We start from the raw sequence: 23,713 nt of genomic DNA, 5'->3' as shown, positions 1-23,713 counted from the left end.
TTATTAAGGAAACATCCAGAATCCAACAATTCAGCCAACACTTAGTCAACAGTTTTCTAATGTTACAACCAGTTCCCAACTCGTCGCATACGGATGCTTGGTCCGCACCCTTTGGCGTTACTTTTAAACACACTGGGTATCCCTACGCGCCAAACTACGATGCGCCAAACTACGATACGATGCGCCAAACTACGATCGCAGTGAACCCGCGGTTTACGTTGTGAATTCAAACAAAGCGGCTTGGTAATGTTTAAGCAACACAATGACTTGGTTAGGTTAAGTAAAACCTCATGTTTATACATATGTTTGTTACATCACAAGCCTAAATAACTTAGAATAACACCACGTTGAGTGTTGGTTCCACACGGGACACAGACAGCGGTGTCCTGAGTGAAAGTCACCCTTCCTGTCCTCCCACCCGCCCTGAGCGGACCTTATTGGTCTCCTGACTTATGGAGAACTTTCTCAGCATCTAATCGTGCTGTGGATGTCTTACATTGTAGTTAGTTGAGATCCAGGTGCGTGTCATACAGACGCCAAAGGGTCCGTTGTGTGTCGTTATCAGACGCTGCGAGCCGTGAAAAATAACCTTGGTAGTTGTGGGAATGAGAACGGGCGGATTGTACTGCGCATACAATGGCATTGTGTCCTTTTAATATTAAAACAAAGGCATCAAATACAACTATAATGACATTGAAGTTTATAGTGAAATTTCACTGCACTAAAGGGAAAACTAGCCAACAATTTATGTTAGTACTGGATTCCATTCCCATGATTGAGAGCATATATTCAGGGAAGAATAAATGCAATCTTTTAAAGCTTTTCGTTTAGTACACAAGAGGGGATAATGTCTTCAAAACAATCATAGCAAAATCTACTATTCTGTCATAAAACTCTAAAATGGACCCAAGCTGTATTTTTCTACAGCCAACGAGCACAAATACTCCCAACACCCAGAACAAGATTCAAATATTTATTGGAATATTATAGACGAATAATTCTTTGTGTAGAAATTCATTGTAGTCGAGTAGTATCCACAGTCAAAACGAAAAGAACATCATTATCCTATATAATCATCTGATCAAACTGTCAGTCATCTAAGGTTTGTAGATTATTAATACACTCTATTAGAGCAAGTATCTCATATTTTATGTGTCTCAGTCTGGCTCTATGCTTGCTGCATCAAGAGTCGCCCAATTAGGATTTTAAAGTTTATTGGAACTGGAAGTTAACTGAAAATGGAACTGGCTGTGTATTTATTAATTTACAAATCTTCCTTTTATTAATAGAACATCAGGATGTCATTGTTCCAGTTTAATTAACATGCAACAATAAGCGTATTAGTGCCCAACAGTAATGAGTAAGAGCTTCAAATTAATCTGCATATATATGGCTGATTCTAGCGTATTGGTTTGATGGGATTATGTGAAAAAATCTCTAATTTGCAAAGATAATGAGACAAAAGATGAGTTAAGTACAAACAGATATTTAGAATGAAAGAGAGAGAGACAGATACAAAGAAAAGGAAGTTCACTTGATATAAACCAATAACATTATCAATTTCTTTCTGTTTTGAATTATACACTTTTATAACATCCTACAACTTTGGTAATATTGTTTCTTAAGATCAATGTCAATTTATTTTATTAAAGCAATTTTAGAATCAAGAGAGGAGATGGAAAAATGCACAAGCAGTGTTTGTTAAAAAAGAAAAAGTATAATAAGTGAATGAATAAAGTGGTTTTGAAAGCTGAAACAACTAAACAGCATCTGAAACACAAACAACAAAAAAGATCTCTACTGCTTTGCAATCACATCACCAGACTTGAAATAAAAATCTTTTTAAAAAGTGGCATCATTTGGAGGCCATATTTGTACAAAATAGTTATTTTAAACATTTCACATTTAATAACTTTTATCTCCTCATAACCGAAACAAATATTTTTTTGTGACACCAAATCAGCCCTTTGAGTCATGACTGCTGTCACGCTTAAGAACTTGCTCCGCAATGTGTCTCAGTGCTGAATAAATCATCGCCGCTGCATGTTTTTCAAAGTAAATACGTGCTGAATAATTTCTTCTCTCGAGCACAGGCTGCATCCCCACTCGCCTTAAAACACAGTTCTCACTGCCTTATCTGCCTCATTGTGTCCAATCCACATCTTGACTAGAGGGCTGTTGTTTGAGGATTTTGTCTCGAAAAACCATTGGGAGAAAGACGAGGGCCCCCCGAAGGCATGACCTTCCCTCACTGCCACCAATTATATCAAGGCCTTATAAAATATAGATTATGTGCCATCTTGGTGCTGACGTATCTAAAGGCTTGTAGAGCGGGGAGGCCGTGGCCAGAACTCCAGGGCAGGCCAGGTTGAATTAAACCAGACCAGGGGAATACAGTAACACAAAGGATGACCTTGGTGAGGAAAACTTGGCCTGCTCTTGCTAAAATAAAAAGGAAGAAAAATTGATTTTTTTACAGGATTGTGTGATCAATTCAAATCCAATCAAGGCTCTAAATATTCAAATGCACTGATTGCAATGATATGCATTACCCTATTTTGCAATCTGGACCAATAACCATGTATTATTAATGGCTAGGGGCTGAGTTTGGAACAATTGGCATTTAACTTTGTGTTGTAACCTTTCAGCATAAATGTCAAGTCAAATTCTAAATAGAAAAAGTTTGAAGTTCATCTAAGTGTGATTTCATACATTTCAGCTCGAGTGTGTTTCTGGGCCTACGTGTATTCAAACCCTCAAATGTGGTGTGAAAACCAATCAGAAATAAGATTTACAAATTTTCTTGGCAAGATTTCACATTTCATGGAGATGTACGATATAAAATCATGAAAGCTTCGCAAGTCATTGACAAATACACACACACACACACACACACACACACACACACACAAATACACTGTGAATCACAGGGATAAAAGATGTGCCAGTGGCAAGATGCTCCTGTGATGTAATCAGCAGCGATACAAGAAGAAAATCTTCTCAGTAAGAAAGGAGTCTTACTTCAAGGAAGTGAATTGTGCCTGATGCTTTTAATTGAATATGAGGATCTGTTGTCAACATGTAATCTTGTGTGGGGCTTCTACATCAAATCAAATCAAATCAAATTTATTTGTATAGCCCAATATCACAAATTATACATTTGTCTCAGTGTGCTTTACAGACTGTACAGGTTACGACACCCTCTGTCCTTAGACCCTCGCATCGCACAAGGAAAAACTTCCTAAAAGAAACCCCATAATTAAAGGGGGAAAAATGGAAGAAACCTCAGGGAGAGCAACTGAGGAGGGATCCCTCTCCCAGGACGGACAGACGTGCAATAGATGTCGCGTGTACAGGATAAACAACATACTACATGCTTTTGGGAGGAGGTCAGGGTTACAGTACAAAAGGACCCTTATCACATCACATGATGTCTACGAAATTGGATGAAGACTCTGAAACTACATAAAACAGGAGGATGGTGGAAGAATAAAGACATTATTTGAAGAAAAGAAATGAGAATACAGCTGGCGTAGTTTGAAAAATTGTAATTACTTTGTGAGGGAACATCTTAAATGACCTACTGTCGGCAAAAAAACATTTTTATTTAATAATCACCAGACAAGAATGATGCCATTGGGCAATTCTACTAAAACCAGAATATGTTTAATTACATTTTTATTTTATTGTTATTCTTTTTATTCTTTTAATGTTTTATTTGAACTGCTTTCTACAATACCTGTGTACAGCAACTACAGCAAGGTTAAGGGGAAGGGAATAAAAAGTGATCATGGCTAAAAAGGTATGGTTAAGTTTAGGAATGTTTGGCTAAGATTAAGGAAAGATTTAACCCAATTTGTGACAAGACACTAACTCCACTCTGCTTGTAAGTCAAACTCACTAGATCTATAATACTTATAATATCATTAGTTCTACCATTGAACACCCGACACCCAGGGGATGGGTGACAAAAATGCAAGACTTCATGTTTGCTCTCTCATTTGTTTGCTTTGTAATGTTTTTACAATTAAAATAATAATAATAATTTGCCCGGAGCCCCAGGAAACAACCAGTATTGTAAATATACCCTGACCCAGGTTTGCTGTTCGTCCATGTACCATACAAGCCTGATATCAATAGATATATTAAAGCTATTAAAAATAAATGTTGACAAGAGGACCCCTGTACAAGACAGGGCCTAATTAATAGGCACAAAAGCAGGAAACACCTCTCAACATTTCAGTTTATATTCTAATTGAGTGGTCTGTATTAGCACTCAAATGTTGCATTAATAACAGTGATTGCCAAACAAAAGAGAACCTGGGACCTGTTTCCCCCTTTGCCCATCATTTAATCCAATTTTAGATTCAGTATCACACCTTGAGCTACAACACATAAAATATGTCCTCCCCAAATGTATAAACTTCCAAAAAACATCCAGAGCAGCACTCTTTAAATCTGTCTCTCTCTCTTTTGAAACTTCTCTTCTCAGCACCTAAACTCTTGTGTCAGCCATTTCCCCAAACTACAAGCATAAATCCGTGGCTTTGATGACGAATGACAGGGGATCGGGCTGCAGAGCCGCGGTGACTGTCAGCGGCGGCCATTTCACCTTTGGCGTTCTCTGTTGTGTTACATCCGTCTGAACACACAGCCACGTGGACGCGCACTGAAAGACACAGATGCGACGTGTGTGTTGCAGATAGCACAGGCACTCATTATATGGCTGCTAGCGGAGGATGAGAACAGGTCGTGCTCCTCTGCTGATTTTTTAACCTTCAACGATGGATTCCCTCGTCCTGGATCTGCTCACGCTCTGCTTGGAGAGAGCAGAGACAGATGCCTGTCATTCAATCACTTGTTGAGTTCTCTCTTTAGATTTTTGTTCCTTGCTCTCTGTTTTCCATCCATTGTCTTTCCTTCCATCTTTCTTACTCTCTACTAACTCTCTTTTTCCTTTGTCTGTCTTCTCTCTTTCGCTCCGTTATCTCTCAAGCTCTATCTTAGGGGAAATCTGCTTAGCAGCCTTGAGCATACTTGCTTTCCAATTAAATCAAGATGTATTTGCCTTTCAAAAGCCTCCCTTTCCTCACTCGTTCTCCCAACGGAATAATTGATGGAGGTCTCTGGCCTCGTGATGAATGGCTTCCAAGCCCGGAGATGAATAGGAAGATGAATGATTTCACCCCTGCGAGGGCAGGAGAGAGCTGGAACAAGGAGTGCTGACATTGTGACAAATACCCTGACCATAGCAAGCGAACCTGGCCGAATCAGCAAGGGAGCGGGGGGTGGCATGCGCTCATCGCGGCTAAACAGACGTTCCTTTTGCCGCCGCATCTGCACGTCTCTCAAACCCATGGACAATTACCTGAGCCTCGCAATTAACTGCAGGCGCAACGATAATGCTGACGGCCTGCCAGCAGATGAGTGGAAGTGGCTGCGAGCCAGCTAACTGGGGTAGAAGAGCACAGCGTTGGACTGTGTGTGTGTGTGTGTGTGTGTGTGTGTGTGTGTGCACACTCAGTGGAAATGCGGAGGCCAAGAGAACAGGTGCAGTCAGATGAGAAGATGCCTCAGGTGAATTCATGTGGATGGTGCCACCACTTTCCCGGCCAAGTCTTCTAAGCTGAAACAAGTTTCTCTCCTCCGCCTACACTCAACTCGCCATCATTCAGCTGAGAGGTAGTAAATGTTTAGAAGATTACATTCAATGAGCGTATGACGGGCCATCTGTGTTAAAGGGCCAATAAGTAAGATTGTTACTGCCCTGTAGAATATAATGACCATGATATAGCCACGTACGGGGCGAAAGGATTGTTGGTCAGTTACAATGACTCAGTGATTATGTTGCCAGCTGGCTTTTCAAAAACTTCCTGGGGTTGTAACAGAAATCTGCTCTCTCCCAGTTCAGTTGGGCAGAGCACCACAAGTAAGCACATTTCTTAATCAGTTCTTAGGAGACATTTAGTTGGTCTTTAACACCATCTTCCAACCGTCAACCTTCATTTATTTTTGCATCTCTACGTAGCCAGCTGTCATTGTTGCAAATCCTAGTCTGTGTAAGAGACAGCATAACTCATAGACTATATTACTTAATATTTTTATTAAATGGACAAAAGAGAGAAGCCTAAAACAGTGGGAAAAGCAGGGAAAGATAAAAAAAGAATGAGCCAAACCTTGGAGTCTTTATATGAGCGGGGTCGGGCATCACTGACCTTAAACCTGCATCGACCTGACTTTGAGACCTTGGCATGCAGCTGGAGTTGTGTTTCTGTCCACCTGATGAATGCAAGTTATTCATTTTTTCTTTTAGCTCTTCTTTGCTCAAAGAGTAGACGAAATGATAGAAAAAAAGATATGAATGGATGTAGAGCTTATGTTGCCTTCAGCCTGTGTTGGTGAGGAACAACTTGTCATTACTTTGAGTTTTTTGAAATCATCACTGCATCACCAATCATCCTTCTTTTCCTTCTTTTGATACTTTTGTGAGAAAATAATGTGATTTAGTTGTGAAGGTTCTTTTATAACTGCGAGTTAGGGACGATAAACCGATATACCGCCCCCTGTTAATCATACGAGGCAGCTACAGTACACGTGTGAGTCATGTTGAACACTATCCCTGTGTGTCAGCTATAATAGAGATCTGACAACTTTTTAAGGAAGCACAAAGCAACTCTCAGGACCAAACAGGACAAAGTGTTGCACACACTTGGAAAGAGGTATGTTTAAAAGAATCATGACAATGTGCCAAACAGAAGAAGAAAGTGCAGCTGCAAAGATTAGCAGTGATAAAAGGACTTAACAACACAGACTGAAGGACACTTATGTACGGCTGTGGTATTTGACTGCATTATATTATAAGCTGCTTCTCTTATTTTGTTTACCCCACGATATAAGAATACGTGTACGGCCAAAATATGAACTCTACTATATAACACATTTGTTATGCCTGAAGCACTGCACTGAGTGAATGCTTGTCAGCTTTGATCAGGCATTTATGTGATACTTGCATCATTTCTGACAAGGCGGTGGGACGCTGTCAGTTTATTGAGAAACATCTTAAATAGGAAAGAGCTCGCGGGGAGTGTACTCTCCTTACGTAATCCAACACCGTAGACATAACACTGGGTCATGGAGCTATTGTCACAAATGGAAACCTTTATTTCAAACGTTGAAGACTCATTGGGTCTACAATGTATTCTTTTGCTGCTGCTGTAACAGAGTCCTTCGGAAGTCTTCAATTAGAGATTGTGTCGTTATGGAAAAGTGTCGCCACGTGGTTGTTAGAAACATGGAGAGCGACATTTCATTTGAGCATGATTCATTCTCTACCTTGAAAACTGTAGTTTGACCAAATTAATTCAACATCCACTTAGCGACTTTTTCCAGGGTTATCATCTGCGTGTCACAGTAGGTGGTAGGTCGCATGGCGACAACTCTCTAGGGCTGTCCTCCAATATAGAAATTCTAAGTCGACTAACACTCGTGGGATTTTGTCAACTAATCAATTAAAATTAAAATTGAATTTAGCCAGATCTTTAAAGCTGAGTTTCTCCACAAACAATCATGTAAACGCAGCACTTTAAATCTTGTGTTTACCAGAGATATGCTCATAGGTTTCCTGGTAATAAGCCCGTCAGCAGGAAGAAAGCATAAAAACATGACTCATCGACTAAAGTCTAACTCAAAGACCAAAATCAGCAACCTTGAATAAACAATCTTTTGACGTAACGTTCAGTTTCAAGGACCGCTTACAGCTTTAACACCTGGGGGATTTCACATATTGTTGTACATTCAATAGATCGGTTGAATTAATTTGCTTGTTATCATACTAACAATAGAAGTTGTGGGAAAGTGTGGGTTGCTGTTTAACGTGTTCACATTAACGGAAATGTTTTTGCTGTGTAGTTCTTGATGTTTGTTTTACAATACATTCAGAGGGCTGAAGACAGCGGATGAAACAGCAATAAAAGGAGAGTGAAGGTGGATATAAGGGAGAAATAATTACATTGTTTTATACTTGAACTGCCGCTCTTTATAAAAATCCATGTGAGCTGATTTAATACTCAGAAACACAAAGTGCACCACTGTGCTCCAGAGTACACTGTGTGCTTCTGTGGGACCCTGATGGATGCTTTGAAATAATATCGCAATTCATGACATTACTGTTCAATAAAAGCCCCGGGCTGCTGTAGCAAAGGCCCGACACGGACGCAGGAGAGGGGAAGTGCTGCTGCGTCGGCCTCTGTTCTGGGTCCGTGCGCACAGTGAGCCCAGGGGCGATGTAGGGATAAAAAGGTTTGAGCTGTGCACAGAGAAGGGGGACAGGGGCTCAGGGACGGGACAGCAGAAGTTCTATTTAGATTAGACGGATTTAATGTCCTCTGAAATCTCCAATAAAACTGCAGTTGGAACCGCTGCCGCTCGTCATTTGATTGTCCATCACCTCGGACGTAACCTCGAATGATGTGGTTTTGAATTTCTGCCCAGGCTGGCCTTGTATCTCTGCTGTTAAATCAACAACGAGCGATAAACCCGTTTTGCTATCTGCTGCTTTCCACACTGTAAGGCAATTGAGAGGCAGATACACTGGTACCTGGAATGAGCTTAGCCAGCAGACTGCCTGAATGAAGCATTTCCAAGAAATATGCTGAAATATAATTAATTCTACACTCTCTATTGTAGTTCTCTCTACTACACTCCAAACATGAAGCAAAAAGGTCATTAATTATGCAAGCAGAGCAGGGAAGGATATCCTCTCCATTACAGATGCATGCCATTTATAAAAGTGATGCAAGCACTACAATTTAAATGCCAACATTGGGAAATAATGAAATATTATTAATCTTCATGGAGTTTGTTTCTTCCTCTATCCAACAAGTCAAATCAAACACTTGTGTCTATGATTGCTCTGCATAATGAAACACATTTAGAGGCTAACACTGTAAAACTAAAAGCTAAACAAAGTGAGGTCAAACTCAGTAGATAATGAGGTGTCCAGATGGACGGATACAAATCTGTGGCTTTCTTGAACTCGCCTCATATATAGCGAGCCTCGCTGTCTCCGTGTTAATGGCAGCTGTTTCCTGCAGGACGGCTGTTCAAACACCGCTGCCATGTGCTGCACTGGTAATGAAGAGAACGGCGAGATGGCCTCTGATGCCACCGACTAATGAACAGCGGTGGAACAGCCCACCTCCACCCCCGCACACCCCCACCACCCTTCTCTCCTTCGCACGCACACTTCCCAGTTGAAACACAATGATAACATTTTACCTATTTTCTCCTCGCATTCATTATCGAGTTGGATGGTATGCAGAGGTCCCTGTGAGTCGCACTGCGAGAAACAGAGAGCGGATGTTCTTTGGAGAATATCGTCAATAGAAATCAGATGAGGCTGTGCATGTGAATGTAAATTGCTCTATAAGTCTATTATTCATTAATTCAGATGCTTAGGGCCAACAGTCAGCTTGATTTCTGACAAATATGTTTTAGGATATCTGACAATACTGCACTATGCTGACACGGTGCAATGAAGCACACACTCTGCAATGTGGGTCAACAATCCAAGGCTGCAAGTAAAAGATCTGAATGCAGTCCAAATCATGAGCATGAAGTTTCTGCTCTCTACACTTCTGACTCGCATGACCAGAAAAGAACAAAAATGTGAAAGTGCACATCTATGTGAAGCCACACTTTATAAACATGTTGCTAAGAAACAAAGTGTCCTGACTCGTAACACAACTTGATTGTACACACTTTATACGAAATGTGTGAACAGTGTAAGATAACCCAACGAGAAAGGCTCGACAATCTGGTTGTGAAATGTGTCTTCTCCTCTAGGAAAACAGATTAGCGGGAACCCTTCCCTAATGCAACATGCAAAAATACATTTTCCACAAAGAAAACGGGACTTTATCTAAAAAGGGACCAAATGATACCGATCTGAGTACTGTACTTTATTTTCTTTTTTTTTCGCACAGAATTTCTCGGAAAATGGCCGGGTGGATGATAACAAGTGCAGGACTTTTGTCACCAGAGAATGGGAATTAGATCCTGAGTCCCGCCTGCTTAGTTTTAGGCAACAGAAGCTCTTTGTTTAATGTTAGACAGAGACGGTAGTTTGTTGAATGATGATTAAAGTAAAACATGTACCGTGTTGGTCTTCAAATCACTGTTTTTAGAAATGTCTTAAAGCTTCAGAGTGTCGTAAGAGAGTTGAATCATGCTTTAGCTGCCAAAAGCAGATATTGATTTGCAAGAGGATATATTATAGATAACCAAATTAAAGTAGAAGCGGAAGATTTCCAGACGCGTATTAACAGTTTGTGACTTGCCAGATACGATAATTCACAACATTTCTTATTTAGGTTGATGCAGAACGTAATCTGGGCAGCGTTATGTTCATTCTTTTTAAAAAACGTATTTGCTGTTGCAAATTAGTGATGTATAAATCTAATTTGTAAGGAGGCAGGGCAGGGTTGCAAATTGAGTGATAGCTCCACAACACTGGCAGCAGCAGGGTGCTCCACTAATTATCAAGAACATTTGCCTCAACAAACAAATTCCTCGCGAGTCTTTCCTATAATGATCATAACACACCATGTGTTCCTGCGAGTCCACTTTGATCAACACACACACAGTAACACACAGACGTGCTGCAACAAAAATATAGATTTTATACAATGTGGACCCAGCTGGATTCGGGTCCGAGGTCAAGTCTCAGTGGGATATTTACACCCGGGGAAATGTGAATGAAGTTTGTGGCACAAGGTCATTTTCCGACACTCAGCCTAACCAAGGCTAAGTGCCCAGACATAGTAAATGACGGCTAACATGTCATGATATACAAGCAAACACCTTGAGCTACTCCACGTTGGTTGTCAAGGCCCGAAAGGTTGCCTTTTTTTTTTCAGTAATGAGGATTTCCAACAGGTCGGTGATGAAGCGCTGTCGCAACAGCTGTGTGCTAGCAGAGTGAACTATGAATTATGGTTTCATACCCATGAGGTATTCTGGGTCGGGAATAGGGTCCGACAGCTCCTCGTGGCACTGGACCTCCGTTGGCACCGATGCCACCACCATGCCATCTGGGAGCTGCTGCTCGATGCCTCGGGCAAAGTTCTTCTGCCTGGTGTTAAGAGAGAGAGAGGAGAACATGGGGAAGTCCCATTTAGAATCAGAGGCACTTAGTGATCCGGCATCGGGAGAGAAGGGAAAAAACAGACAGACGAAAAAAGGCAAGTGGGATGGATAAAAGGAAACAAGCAGGAACAATGGGAAAGGGAGGTACAATGTCATACAAGTATTGTTCGTGTCCTCTCTCTTAAATTGCGGGGCTCGTAGAGCAGGAACAAAACAAATACTACTGACATATTTGAAAGCTATGAACTCCTGCAGCACCAAGACTCACACAGTAGCTCGGATGTGACAAAGCATGCTTTTCCATAACATATTCTGGGCAGTGGTATGAATTCAAAATGATTTGTTTGTATTAGTTTGTCAACCTCAGGCCAGGTGTACCACAAGCATACATGAAATAAGATGAGAACAAATCTATAATAATAATCATAATAAGAAAATATATAGCCCAAGTTGTCATCCCATTTCACTGACTGCACACAGTATGGTGCATCATCGCCAATGAGGGTTTAACAATTGCCATTTTTTGACAATTAATCGATTATCAAAGTAGTTGGCGATTATTTTTCTGACTGTCGACTAATCGCTGCAGCTCTATATGTAGTGCCTGGTCTAAAGACTGGTGGAGAAGGCAGCTGGTTAAGGGGGTGGTTACATCCATGGTTCCAAGTGCACCAAGTTTCACAATGATTGAGGTTTATAAAAGACAGAATCACGCTTATGCATATAAAGTGTCTATATGCAATGTGGTTCATGCATCTGGCCCCTGGTTTCCAGACCACCAAAACAAAAGGAATGTGTAAAACAGGTTGCAAATTGTTCTAAATTATACAGTAGGACAACTTTGTGACCCATTTGTAAAAACGTAAGAACATGAAATATCAATATAACAAAGTGAATTCATCGTATTCTGGATCTAAGCTCTGAAAATCCCATGAATAGTGTAAGACTGCTATTTAAACCTTATACTAACATTGCACCATCGTTTTAAAATTATTTGTAGATTGAGAGATGAACAGTGCATTTTGACACTTTCCTAAAGCATTCTGTTTGACTGTACAGTAACTTTGGGAACGACAACCTTTATGTAGTGCTTTGGTGAATGTGAAGGAGTCCGATGAAAACAAATGAAAAGGTTGAATGAAGGCTGGAAAGACAGAGTAGATGTGTGGCAGATGGAAAAGGAATATGTTCTGGCGCAGCATTAAGGGGAAATCCTTACATAACAATTATTGCATGACTGTGCTGTGTATTGACGAGACAAAGTCTCACATAAAGCACGTCATTTTTCATCATGTTGCTTGTACTGCAACGTGACTCATCTGCAGTCTGAGAGATGATGTCCTCATTTGTCTGTTGCTGCGAGTGACTCTTGGTTGAACTCACTCATTTCGTCCACTCGATCATTCTTTGTCTCAATGCCAGTTAGGTTCACAACAAGGTTCTCCAACAGAATGGATTCAATAAATCAGTAAGTTAAGTAACTCAGTTGTCTCGGCACCAAAGCTCATGAGAGTATATCTTTATTTTCCTCCACTAAGGATCTATAGACATCCGTTTATTTTAACTCCACACTCATCATTTTTACAAGAAAACTTGTACATGTTTATTATAATTCCAGTCATATATGCATAGATTTGGTCATCATGTCCACCAGCACTGTTAATACTCACCAAAACAATTGCTGTCAGCACACCAACATAATGAAGGCAGATTATCAAAACGTTGAGAAATAAACCCTCATTGAATAGAAAGTCGGTCTGTAAACTGTGAAGGATGTTCATTCAATTTGTCAATACAATTCAATTTAGACTTATTAAGGGAAAAAAACTCAATTATGTTTACAACGGTCAGTTTGAGTAATCGTCTCAGCAATTAACTCTGTTATTGTTATTGATAGAATGAAGGCCAACATTAAAAATCCAAGACTCAGCTGGTGATAAACCAGAATTACCCTTTAACATAATCATTAAGCTGTAACTCAAGTGTTACAACCATGGCTGGTCTGTATGGTTCTGTATTCAGAAGTATACAAATGGTACAGGAGGAGAAGAAGAAAAATAAATAAACTCATCTCTGTAAGAATGACTCATTTCCTGCCGTATGCTGACAATATTTCCCACCATTAACTATATCTGACACCAGCTACTAAAAGATCGAAAGCGTCTCAGTTAGCCTAAATGGATTTTCAGAGAAGTGTATTTCTATTGTCAAGCTGGGATAAAAGCCTTTGCGCCTTTAAAACATACATAGCCGTGGCCATTAAACAAGCACAAAAAGCCATCTTGCTTCACACTGGGGACAGTTATCAATATACACCATGCATCATACACTATTTGATTTGTGCAGTTTGTTCTGCGCCTGAGCTGTGTAGATAAAAAAAAATATTAAAAGGATACATAATTATTAACAAATCACAAACTGTCGCTTTTGGGAAAGTCGCAGCTTGAGAACAGAAGCCGCTGGCTGGAGTACAAACAGCGTTGGAGCAGTTGTGTCAATCATTCAATTGACATTTTATTTATATCATGGCGTGGCCAGGGGTGTGAGGGTAATTAGAAGTAAAATCAGGCTGATAAAATGTAGCACAAAAGTTCAAAATCTCAAACATCACTATTTAACATCAGAAGGATGATCAATGATTTATTTATAGAGCTCCTCTCGAAACAGACTTCGCCATTCAGGATCAAATGTAACGTTTTTTAACTCTGAGATGATGTCTAGGATGGGAATAATGAAAAAATGCATCGCTGATAAATTATTTAACATAAAGTTCATGAGTGCGCCTCCAAGTAATATTTCGCTGTATAGTATAAAAGTTACAAAATAATAAACACCATCAGTGATATTGGCAATCAACTTCCAGTGAGCGTGAGAGGGTTTTACTGTAAAAGGTAACATCTCTCTGTTTATTGCATATCTATGTTTTCATATTACCCGCAGCTATCTCTAGAAAACAGTGTGTACGCCTGGGTCTGGTTATCGCACATTTTATTCTTTCATAAATACCAGTTTATTAGTTTTTTGTGTACACATCGTTTATACATCTGGCCTCCGGAGTACAATAATATTTTTTAAATATACAGTGTCATTGCTCTGTTACATATATACAGTACATCATCATCATGTTGAACCGAAACACAGTTAATTTCTCTGTTGCCGGTTTTGTTTTGCTGAAGGATGAAAAACAAGTTTGGTTGGGATTTTATTGACACTGGAGGCAAAGCAATTATGCATGTTCTCAGCTTTAAGTTTCCAAAAGCACACAGATTTGGAATGTAATAAGTGAATCTCTGTTGTTTTTCTGAATAGTTTTGTTTCTCCTTTAGATGCACATTATGTGAGATATGGGCTGAGCTCCTTTCGCTGTCAGACATTTTTCATAGTTGATTTTCTTGGATGATGACATGTAACATTTAACAACCATCTGGGGCTTTATGGATGTAATAATTCATTTTCTCTGAGTGAAATGTCCCTTAAAGTTCAAACCACATTTATTAAACTTACTAGAAAAAATACTTTTCTTTCCTTCTAGTAAGAGCGGAGGTGAAGGAGCCACCTGTTTTTATAACTCACTGAAATATGACAAAACACGAGGACACCCTTTGGCTATTTTTGTGTTTTCCTCACGGTGACCCCCCGTGACAATGTGACTCACAGCTTTCAATAAGAACCACCATCAGAGCCACCAACTCCCCGCCCCACCCTCTCAGACACATTTCATATTTTAATTAACTGAGTCAATGATGGCATTCCTCCTGAGGGGGGATTTTTTTTTTTTGGGGGGGGGGGGGTGGCACAGTAAATTGAGGTGAGCCAAAAAAAAAAAAAAGAGGAGAGCTGCCTGCACAAAGTAGTTTGGGTGTGAGGCTTGTCAGGTGGGAGCGTGGTCTTAATCATTGATCCCATGCAGCCACTGGAATGAGAACAAAGGGCACTAAAATATTCATTAAAAGCTGCTCTGAGCTTGTCGTGAGAGAGAGGAATAGAGAGGAGGAGACAGTGTTAGGAGTAATGAGAGGAGGTTAGCTTTTAACATATCATTACTGGAGTCCACTGGCTCCCACTGAGACAGGAAGACAAAGACCCCTGTCACTGAGCTCTGTAATATGAATCCACATCATATCGTGCCCAGTGCTCCCCTAGATGTCACAGTGATAGAACCGCCTTCCTGGGCACAGGAGATCGTATCTCACGTTGCTTTGTGACCAAAATCATCTCGTGCCCCCCCCACCAGTCTTCTGCCAATGACACAACAGGATTTTGACCCAGTAGGAGATCAAATAAATAAGCCGCGTGTGTTTCTTTTTTAAATAACAAGTCTGCGTGTGTGAAGCAGGAGGGGGCGGGGTGTGCTTCCCTGTCCAAGAAAAAAAAAACATGAGAAGCATTTCAGAGCTGCTGAGCTTGAAAGATTAACTGATGGAGCCATGCTGGGTGGAGAGAATCAAACCAGCTGAGTGTGTGCGTGACGATGCTCTCACGAGACGTAGCTAAAAAAAGGCTTGGCTGTCCAGCAGACGGAGAGTCCGCACACCGACTGCGGCCATGTGTGCGTGTGTAAAAGTGTGTTAGCATGCGTTTGCGTGTATACATGAGTGCCCTGTCGCTACGCGTGTGGGCACCGGCAAAAACCACTTGCTGCTTCCCTTTATTTTATTTTTCCTTTCTCTTTCTTTTATAGACAAAAGCTTGCAGGGGGCACAGAGAGGTTACCATTTGTTTTTGTGGACAAGGAGGGTTTTTGTGTGAGGTAGCGGGATGAGGAGAATACAGTAATAAGTAAAAGTAAAGTGTCTGTTCAGTTGTAGAATTTCTAAAAAGAAAAGATGATGGCAGAATTGGAGGAAGAGGAAACCACACACTTCCGCAGATGATTACATAAATTTGACTTTTCTTCGTCACTGAGTGATGGAGACAGATGCTTTGTGCCACTCCAGAGCAGTGGGGTAGGGGCTTTTGTAGAAGTGCCAGAGAACATCACATAAAGGTTTCCTTTCTCTCTCTCTCTCTCTCTCTCTCTCTCTCTCTCTCTCTCTCTCTCTCTCTCTCTCTCTCTCTCTCTCTCTCTCTCTCTCTCTCTCTCTCTCTCTCTCTCTCTCTCTCTCTCTCTCTCTCTCTCTCTCTCTCTCTCTCTCTCTCTCTCAAGGGCAAACAGTACATCTAAAAAGGATGTGGGAGGACATCGGCCACGGTGCCATTTCACTTTCACTTGCATATAGTTTATACCAGTGACTAAGTCAATGATTGTTGAAAGCTACATATTGCAACTTTGCCTCAAACCCTCAAACCTCAAAGAAATAACTGAAGTTTGAAAGCTTGTCTGACCAGAGGTCATTTAGCATAGTGTCGGTTTAACTGCACACTTCTTGGTCCTCCTCAGTGTTACTGTTTAGCAGGAGGTGGAGGGAGAGGGAGGGATTAAGAGATTTGGCCACTGAGTCCAGTGTTTATAACAAACTATTCAAGCCTCAGAGAGTTCTCAAAAGTAGAATTAATTTTGAGCCAATAAATCTACTGTACAGCATTTAAAAAGAGAAAGAAGACCCTTCCCTCCTGCTTTTCCTTTTTAGGTTTGAAGAGAGCTCTAACAAAAAACTGATTTTTACGAAGAAAGGTCAAAGTCGGTGTAGCAGTCCTGACTTTTCAGTCACTAGTAGGTTAAGCTCAAAAAGAGATGGATCCTACATTTCCCACAATTAGGGGCAGAGACCTGATAGCTGGTGCCATTTTGGGTCAAATTCAAATTTTACAAAATAGGCAGATTTTCGTGATTTCTGGCAGTTTTTAGTTTTTATGAGGAAAGAGTATAAAACTTTCAGGTAACGTTGGCACTGACAGTCGCTTCTGTTGTCTGGTCAATGGGCTGTCCAAAACATAGTATTTGAGGGAAAAGACTAATCGCTCTGCAACACCACTTGACGTGAGTGTTTTTGCATACCACAAAACCAAGAGAGTCATGAGTCAGTCCAACTAACATGATCTAGCCGATCGCATTGCATCAGTCACGGAAGTCTGTACCTCAAAGTTAAACTTTTCATACAGCTAATGTAACTTGAGAGAGAGAGAGAGAGAGAGAGAGAGAGGCAATGTTTCTGGCTCTGTGTCTATTTTGCGTTTATTTGTGGCAGAAAAGTGCTAGAGAGCGCAGCACCTGTTTGAAAAGTTTGAAAAAGTCAGAGGGTTCGGAAAGAAGACACTGGTGTTCGAAAAAAAAACGATCTGATGAAGAATTTGTATGAAAAAGTTGTGTTTGAGAGTGAATTTGATTGATTTGTATTTGTTTCCTTCGGGACAGATTTAACACTACGTACAAGACATGTACTGCCAGAAGCTGACTTTCCCATCACACAAACTGTTTCTACAGTTTCAGTTGCGTTTTTAGTTTTGAAATAACTCCCAGAGTGAGTGCTCACCTGACTTCGAACCCCTGAATGATCTTCGGAATTCAATCGAGATGCTCTCTTGCCGAAACCTTTGTTCATTTTGCATTCAAACGTTCATCTGGTCCAATTAGATTCAATTTCAGCAGACTGGCTCCTGGTGAGTATTAATTCATTTGCTTCCATCTCTTATAATTAGGCCTTGCATTAACCATGCCTCCCAAAAGAGTCTCCCCTCTTCAACCACCTCATCTGCACAGGAAGCATTTGGTGCTCTTCAAAGTCTGCCTCAGACCACGCTCTCCATTGAAAAGCACTTTCAAATGAGATCAGAGCATTTGAGGTTTAGATTCTTGATGACATTAACTGCCCAGCCTCACCAGCCCCTCCCTCTCTACGGCACAGTGGTGGATCCCTAAGTGGGGGAGTTGCCTCCGGGCGGCGGAATCCATGCACGGCCTAAATTAAATTCCTGGACTACAGATGACTTTGCTGACCTTTTGGCTTCCTGAGTTCAGCAGAAATGATTGCAGCATGCGGACAGGGATGATTAACCACCTTCAAAGTAGTCTTCCATGCACATCAAACCTCGTGCAAATCATGAAAGGAATACGGCATCTCTTTGGACCTGTGTGGCAGAATATCCATTGGCCTCTCCAAAGACGTTTTCTTTTTTTGTATGTTTTTCCCGAGATTAGGGGAAATGTCTCGTGTTTTATAGAGGACAAACCCTTGACAGCTGCAGGCTTTCCTATAACTAATCGTGTTTCATTGGGAAGGAATTGGTATAGAATCTCACTGAAACTCATTTCCTCATAATGAAATGACCTTTTAAATAAACAGATTTAATCGGATATGTTTTTTACAACCTGTGGAGACACATCTACCTGATTACGTATGCACTACAACTGTTTACTGTTTTACCATTGTGCTATTTAAACCATATCGACGTGAGAGAGTCGGAAAGGCTGAAATGCTGAGCACTTAGGAAAATAACACCCCTGTAAACAATAAGAGTAGCGTTGTATCGGAGGTTTGGGTACAACAACATGCAACGCAATGGTTTGAATAGGAGGGAAATTAAATATGAGACAGCAGAATACCTTTTGCTTTAGTGTTAGCTTTTCAATAAATATAGGATACATGATCCTAGAAAGGAAGTGTGTCATTTCCGCAGCCATTCTTGAAAGTACAATCTCTGTTTACGAAGCGAACGAAGCACATTACTGATATTGAACCGTTCTGCGCGGCTCTGTTTATGAAGTGAGGGTTGAATGTTTTGGTTTGCTTCCCGGGAATATATCGCTTGTTTGACAAGAAAAGCCACGGGAGTCATTTTTAAACACACAGCTGCAGATAATTAGTCATAAAACATAGTTTATTCATTGTCTTTATGTAACACGTTCACATCTGTTGGATTATGTGATTTATTTTTTAAGAACAACAAAAAAAAATAATCCAAAAGGGACCATATGACCTAGAATTATTCATTATAATGTCCATTTATTTGGTACTTCATAGCAGTAGATAACAATTCATAATCATATAATTACTTTAATTAACGCAACATGGATCAGGATAAGTGGCAGAAAATGAATGCATGGACTCAGTAATTCAGTTTAGACAAATTCGACATTTAAACATTATGAGACCATGAGCCTCCTGGCCACTGTAGGGGGCAGTAGTGACAGTACTTGGTACTTGGTTTGATGGTGCTGACTGAAAAACCACAAAAACAGCCTCCTACACACACAACCCACTGTCACAGCAATCCAACTTTAACTTTATAGGTGTATAAAAACTCAGCCTTTAAACAGATATAATAACATTTTATAACCAGTATTACTGCAGGAAGACAATAACAAAGACTAACATTAAATTAAAGGCTTTTTTTTAATTCTATCTAAGACCTTTTTGAGGAAACACAATTCAATGCTTTAAGACTTTAAGACTTTAAGACGTGCAGTCCTGTTAATCAGCATTCTTATTATCGTCGTCAGATCTCAATATACAAATGTAGTAGACGGGCTGGTGCACAATCATGTCCCAGGTCAAGGAAAGCAGCGCTGCTTCATTTGCTCGACTTGTTTTTCCCTGCCAAGGGATGGTCATCGGTAGCGTTTGCCTGGCTTGCAGGAGGCGAAGGTGTATTGTCTTCTCACGAAGGCGGCCAATACTGTACAGGTTGCATCTGGCAGAGGATTTGGTCACAATAGAGCCAGACCACCAGTCCAAGAGCATTTGGATTTCTGATGTGTTCTGTGTGAGCCACATACAGGTCCCTATGTTAATACTCACACAAATAGGAACGCACCGATACCGATATCGGGTCGATACGAACTCGAATAGTTGGATCTGGACAATTTAATTCTATGTATATATACAGTATACATTATATACTGAAATGTACACTTGAATTGTAATTCCTGTACATTTTTATGATCTTTTACCAATTTATTGTAAAATGTTGTATTTCTTTGTACTATTTATTATTTTAATAAAGAAAAATCACAATTCAGTTCATCTATGGATTATTTTACATTTTCTTTTTAAAAGTGAGAAAATAAATGTTTAAGTCAAGCCTGATGTTGCCTTACACATCAAGAATGATCCTCGTCTCTTGCACACAGCGAGGCGTACAGCTTATTATTTAAACACCGGTATTGGATCAATACCCCCCCCAAAGTCCAGGTCTCAGTCTTGGGAATGAAAAAGTCAGATGGGTGAATCCCTACTCAATTGTAACTCTTAATACAAATCCAACTTTAACTGTTGACACATGTAATTTACCTTATAAACGACATCTGCCACTTCAGACAAAGCACTTTAAAGAATGATGACAGAAACAGTTCTATCATCACCACAGTAGGAGCCAGAAGCTCAAACCCTGCCAAACGGTTTCCCTGCTGAGATACAAAAGGCAGAGCGATGTCCCACATGCTCCACTTCACAAACAGCTTGTGTGTTTACCTGAATGTGGCCTTGAGGATTTGTCCGGAGGTGCTCTCTTTGGTGTGGTTGTTGTATCCGTAGAAAAGGTCTCCGAACACAGTCTGGTTAGCGGGGATGTCCGCTGCCTCCCCGCAGTCTATTCCCTCAGTGCAAGCCTCGGACAGCGGCAGGCACGACCTCCCATCTGGACCGCGCTTGTAGTCCTCGATGCACCTAAAGGGGACAGGGGTCATTTAATGAGTTCATACATGTCCTTCTTGCAGAACCAAAGCTGGTGTGGCTGCTCACGTGATGCCTCCTGCAGACTCACTGTAATGTTACACTAGCTCATACAGCAACTATGTTCACACAAACGTGACTCAGCAGCAGTTTGTTATCGCCATAAATGGACAATTATTCAGCTGTTATCAATAGATATAATGGCACTTTTGAAGGTTAATGATTACAATAGAATGGCACTAATATTATGTCCTAGTAAAGTTGGACTAAAGTTATTTATTTCTATACTTTCAAAACGAAGCAAGATTATAAAGTAAAACATTTTTTTTTTTTTTTAAACCTGCAGGACATCAACAACAAGCAGCTGTATTAATATATTTTATCTTATTCATGTAAAACATTGATTTGTGATAATGCTTGGCTCCAACAAATAATTTTGATTTTAAAAGAAATATCACAATTTAAATCAAAAGTGCTTCAAGTGATGCATCATCCTCAAATAATTAAATGAATGTAAAGTTATGCTAAAGCTATTTTTAGCAACAACAAGCAGCTGAATTATTATATGTTATACTTATTTTTATTTGTGCTATAATACGTATCCTCTTTAACAGTTTGAAGTTTGAATTTGAAAAAAGAATTGCAATTTAAAACCCAACCTGAGAAGACTTGAAATGATTCTTATGTTATGAATATGGATAACGCTGGATAATGCCCCTCGCTCGCAGTAGGGCGGGGCACTTTTAATGGTGCAACTACTGTATAAACTAATTTACAAGCAGACCGTCAGCAGTCAGGAATATCGATGTAAACCTTGTTATCAAATAGTTATTCTGTGATATCGTCTACTTCACTGTCATCGGGTTTAAAGCATGCACATCTCGGTCCTCACAAGTCAACAGCGTGGGATCAGCAAAATCAATTCTACTCAACTGGCACAAAATCCTTCATCTCAAAAAAGGAGAGAAACACTGAGAGTCGTCTCAAGGCTCTTTCATATTGATGATGTTTTGACATCTCGCTGTACAATATACTCTCTGAAATGAATCAAAAGCAGACCAAGTAGAGGGGGAAAAATGGGGACGGGGGGTTAAAGAGAGAAAGATAATCTGTCAGGGATTTACACTGAGAGAAGCTCTCTCCTGGATGCCAAATGTCTCAAAGCTAATGCCACTCTCCAGTGGGAGCGGTAGGGGATTAGCCACATCTGCACATTGGAGAGTGACAACAAAATGCTGTTGTTGAGAATAAAATAAAACAGCAGATTGTGTGTATTCTGTGCCTGCAACATGACGCTAAATGTAACGATGAAGGCAGGAACAACAGCGAACGGCTGCTTCCGGGATCTGGTGATGTTTTTTTCACATCTCCTGTGCAACTTGAAAAATGTGGACCTTGACAGACACATCCACACAGCATTGTACATAATGCTGATAACACCACTGTATAGCTTGTAAGCAGTGGGAAATATGAACGGTTGCCTTGGACCACGTTTAGATTAAATCTCTGCACACCACACGGGCATTTTTTTGTTACTCTGGTTGATTTGAACTCTTCTGAGATTGAAGTTAGGGCGACCATCAGACTCCGATGATAACAGGCGCAACATCATTAACGGTGAGGAAGATGTCCGTACATGTCCACACAGTCCTGAGAAGAGGTCTAATGAGTCTAATAAGTGAAAAACCCTGAGGGGCTTTACCATGGCTGTTTACTGGCTTCAGATTATATCAGGCAGGTCTCCATATTTCAAATCTAATCATAAATCTAATGCCGTGTTTCCACTCCATGGTACGACTACGCTCGCCTCCAATAGATTTTGGTACCAAGTACTTTTCTGTATTTCAGACACTCGCTGAAACCTTTCATCAACAAACAACCAGAGGAATATCTGTACTGCACCAATTGTACGCAGTTGTGTAAATAGTTTAGTTTTTCAGGCTGCCATTTTTTAAAATGGCCACTATTGAAGGATGTCCCGTGTCAAGCAAGGGACTATTTTCTCAGACTGAGTAGTCTGCAATGTTTCACCTGCACCTTCTAGTATCGGCTCAGCTCTCTTGGAACCTCAACCAAGGTGGTGCTAATAAAGTACCCGGTACTATCCACAACTTTTGCCAATGGAAAACCAAAAAAGAGCGAGTCCAGTTGAGTAGAGCCATGCAGAGGAAATGCAACATAATGTAACCTTTTAACTGTAGTAATGGGCCTTTTTACTGAAGGCATGTTGACATGACAGTAGGAAAAACACAGGTTTGAATAATTCAAATAGATTCCTGCATAAAATGGATCAGCAACGAACGGCGAGAAAAATAACTGATCGTGTGCTTTTTTACATATTTTTTGAAGAAAAATATGTCAGTTGAGGAATCTCCACCAGTACTCAGTGCCCAAAAGCTTTTGCCCAAAACACTCTATTTAATATTCCTCTCAGGAGGGCAAAGAGCTTGGCATGTTTCTTATGGCAACCACATGTTGTTTGAAAACACCTTAAGCGTCAGTAATCACAGTTACATTATGTTATCTAGCTACAGTTTACTGGACTGAACTCCAGGAGTCTGTCTGACAGGATGATCACTGCCCAGACGTCAGTGGGACAACTCTTAACTCTAAAATACTAAAATGCATTTGCGTGTGATAGAAAAGCTCTAACCTGCTGTGAGTCATATCACTTTGTAGGATGAATTATAAAAGTACATAAATACATATTTAAAAAAATACAAAGTAAAAACTATTAACTAATGCTTTTTATTATGCCTGACTTTAAGGGGTACGGCAGCCCCCTCAGCTCCACTACTTCCTCCCTCCATGCCTGTCAGTTTCAACCAAGAAGACCAACCACCACAAAATTGCTCCGTCACTCTACCAACTCTACTAAGGGTTCTTTCTAACTAATAGTCTGTTTGCTTTGTTCAGACCGGTGTTACACTGATGCATTATTTGGTTCCAACAGGCAAGTTTCGGCTTGGCTCTGCCCTAACTAAGATATAAAATAGAAATGCATATATATATATATA

General features: G+C 40.4%; 1 protein-coding gene across 1 annotated transcript in view; it reads right to left on the bottom strand.

The window, feature by feature from the left end:
• astn1 (astrotactin 1) overlaps positions 1-23,713 on the bottom strand; it is a 345,150-nt gene that overhangs the window by 160,048 nt on the left and 161,389 nt on the right. Inside the window, 2 exon segments of the mRNA XM_029453477.1 lie at positions 11,004-11,131; positions 20,496-20,690. Coding sequence (XP_029309337.1) covers positions 11,004-11,131; positions 20,496-20,690 — 323 coding nt within the window.

Source organism: Cottoperca gobio, chromosome 17 (genome assembly GCF_900634415.1).
Source record: "Cottoperca gobio chromosome 17, fCotGob3.1, whole genome shotgun sequence".
Taxonomy (NCBI): Eukaryota; Metazoa; Chordata; class Actinopteri; order Perciformes; family Bovichtidae; genus Cottoperca; species Cottoperca gobio.
Note: the sequence above shows the minus strand (reverse complement) of the source record. Positions and strands in the feature narration are given on the sequence as shown.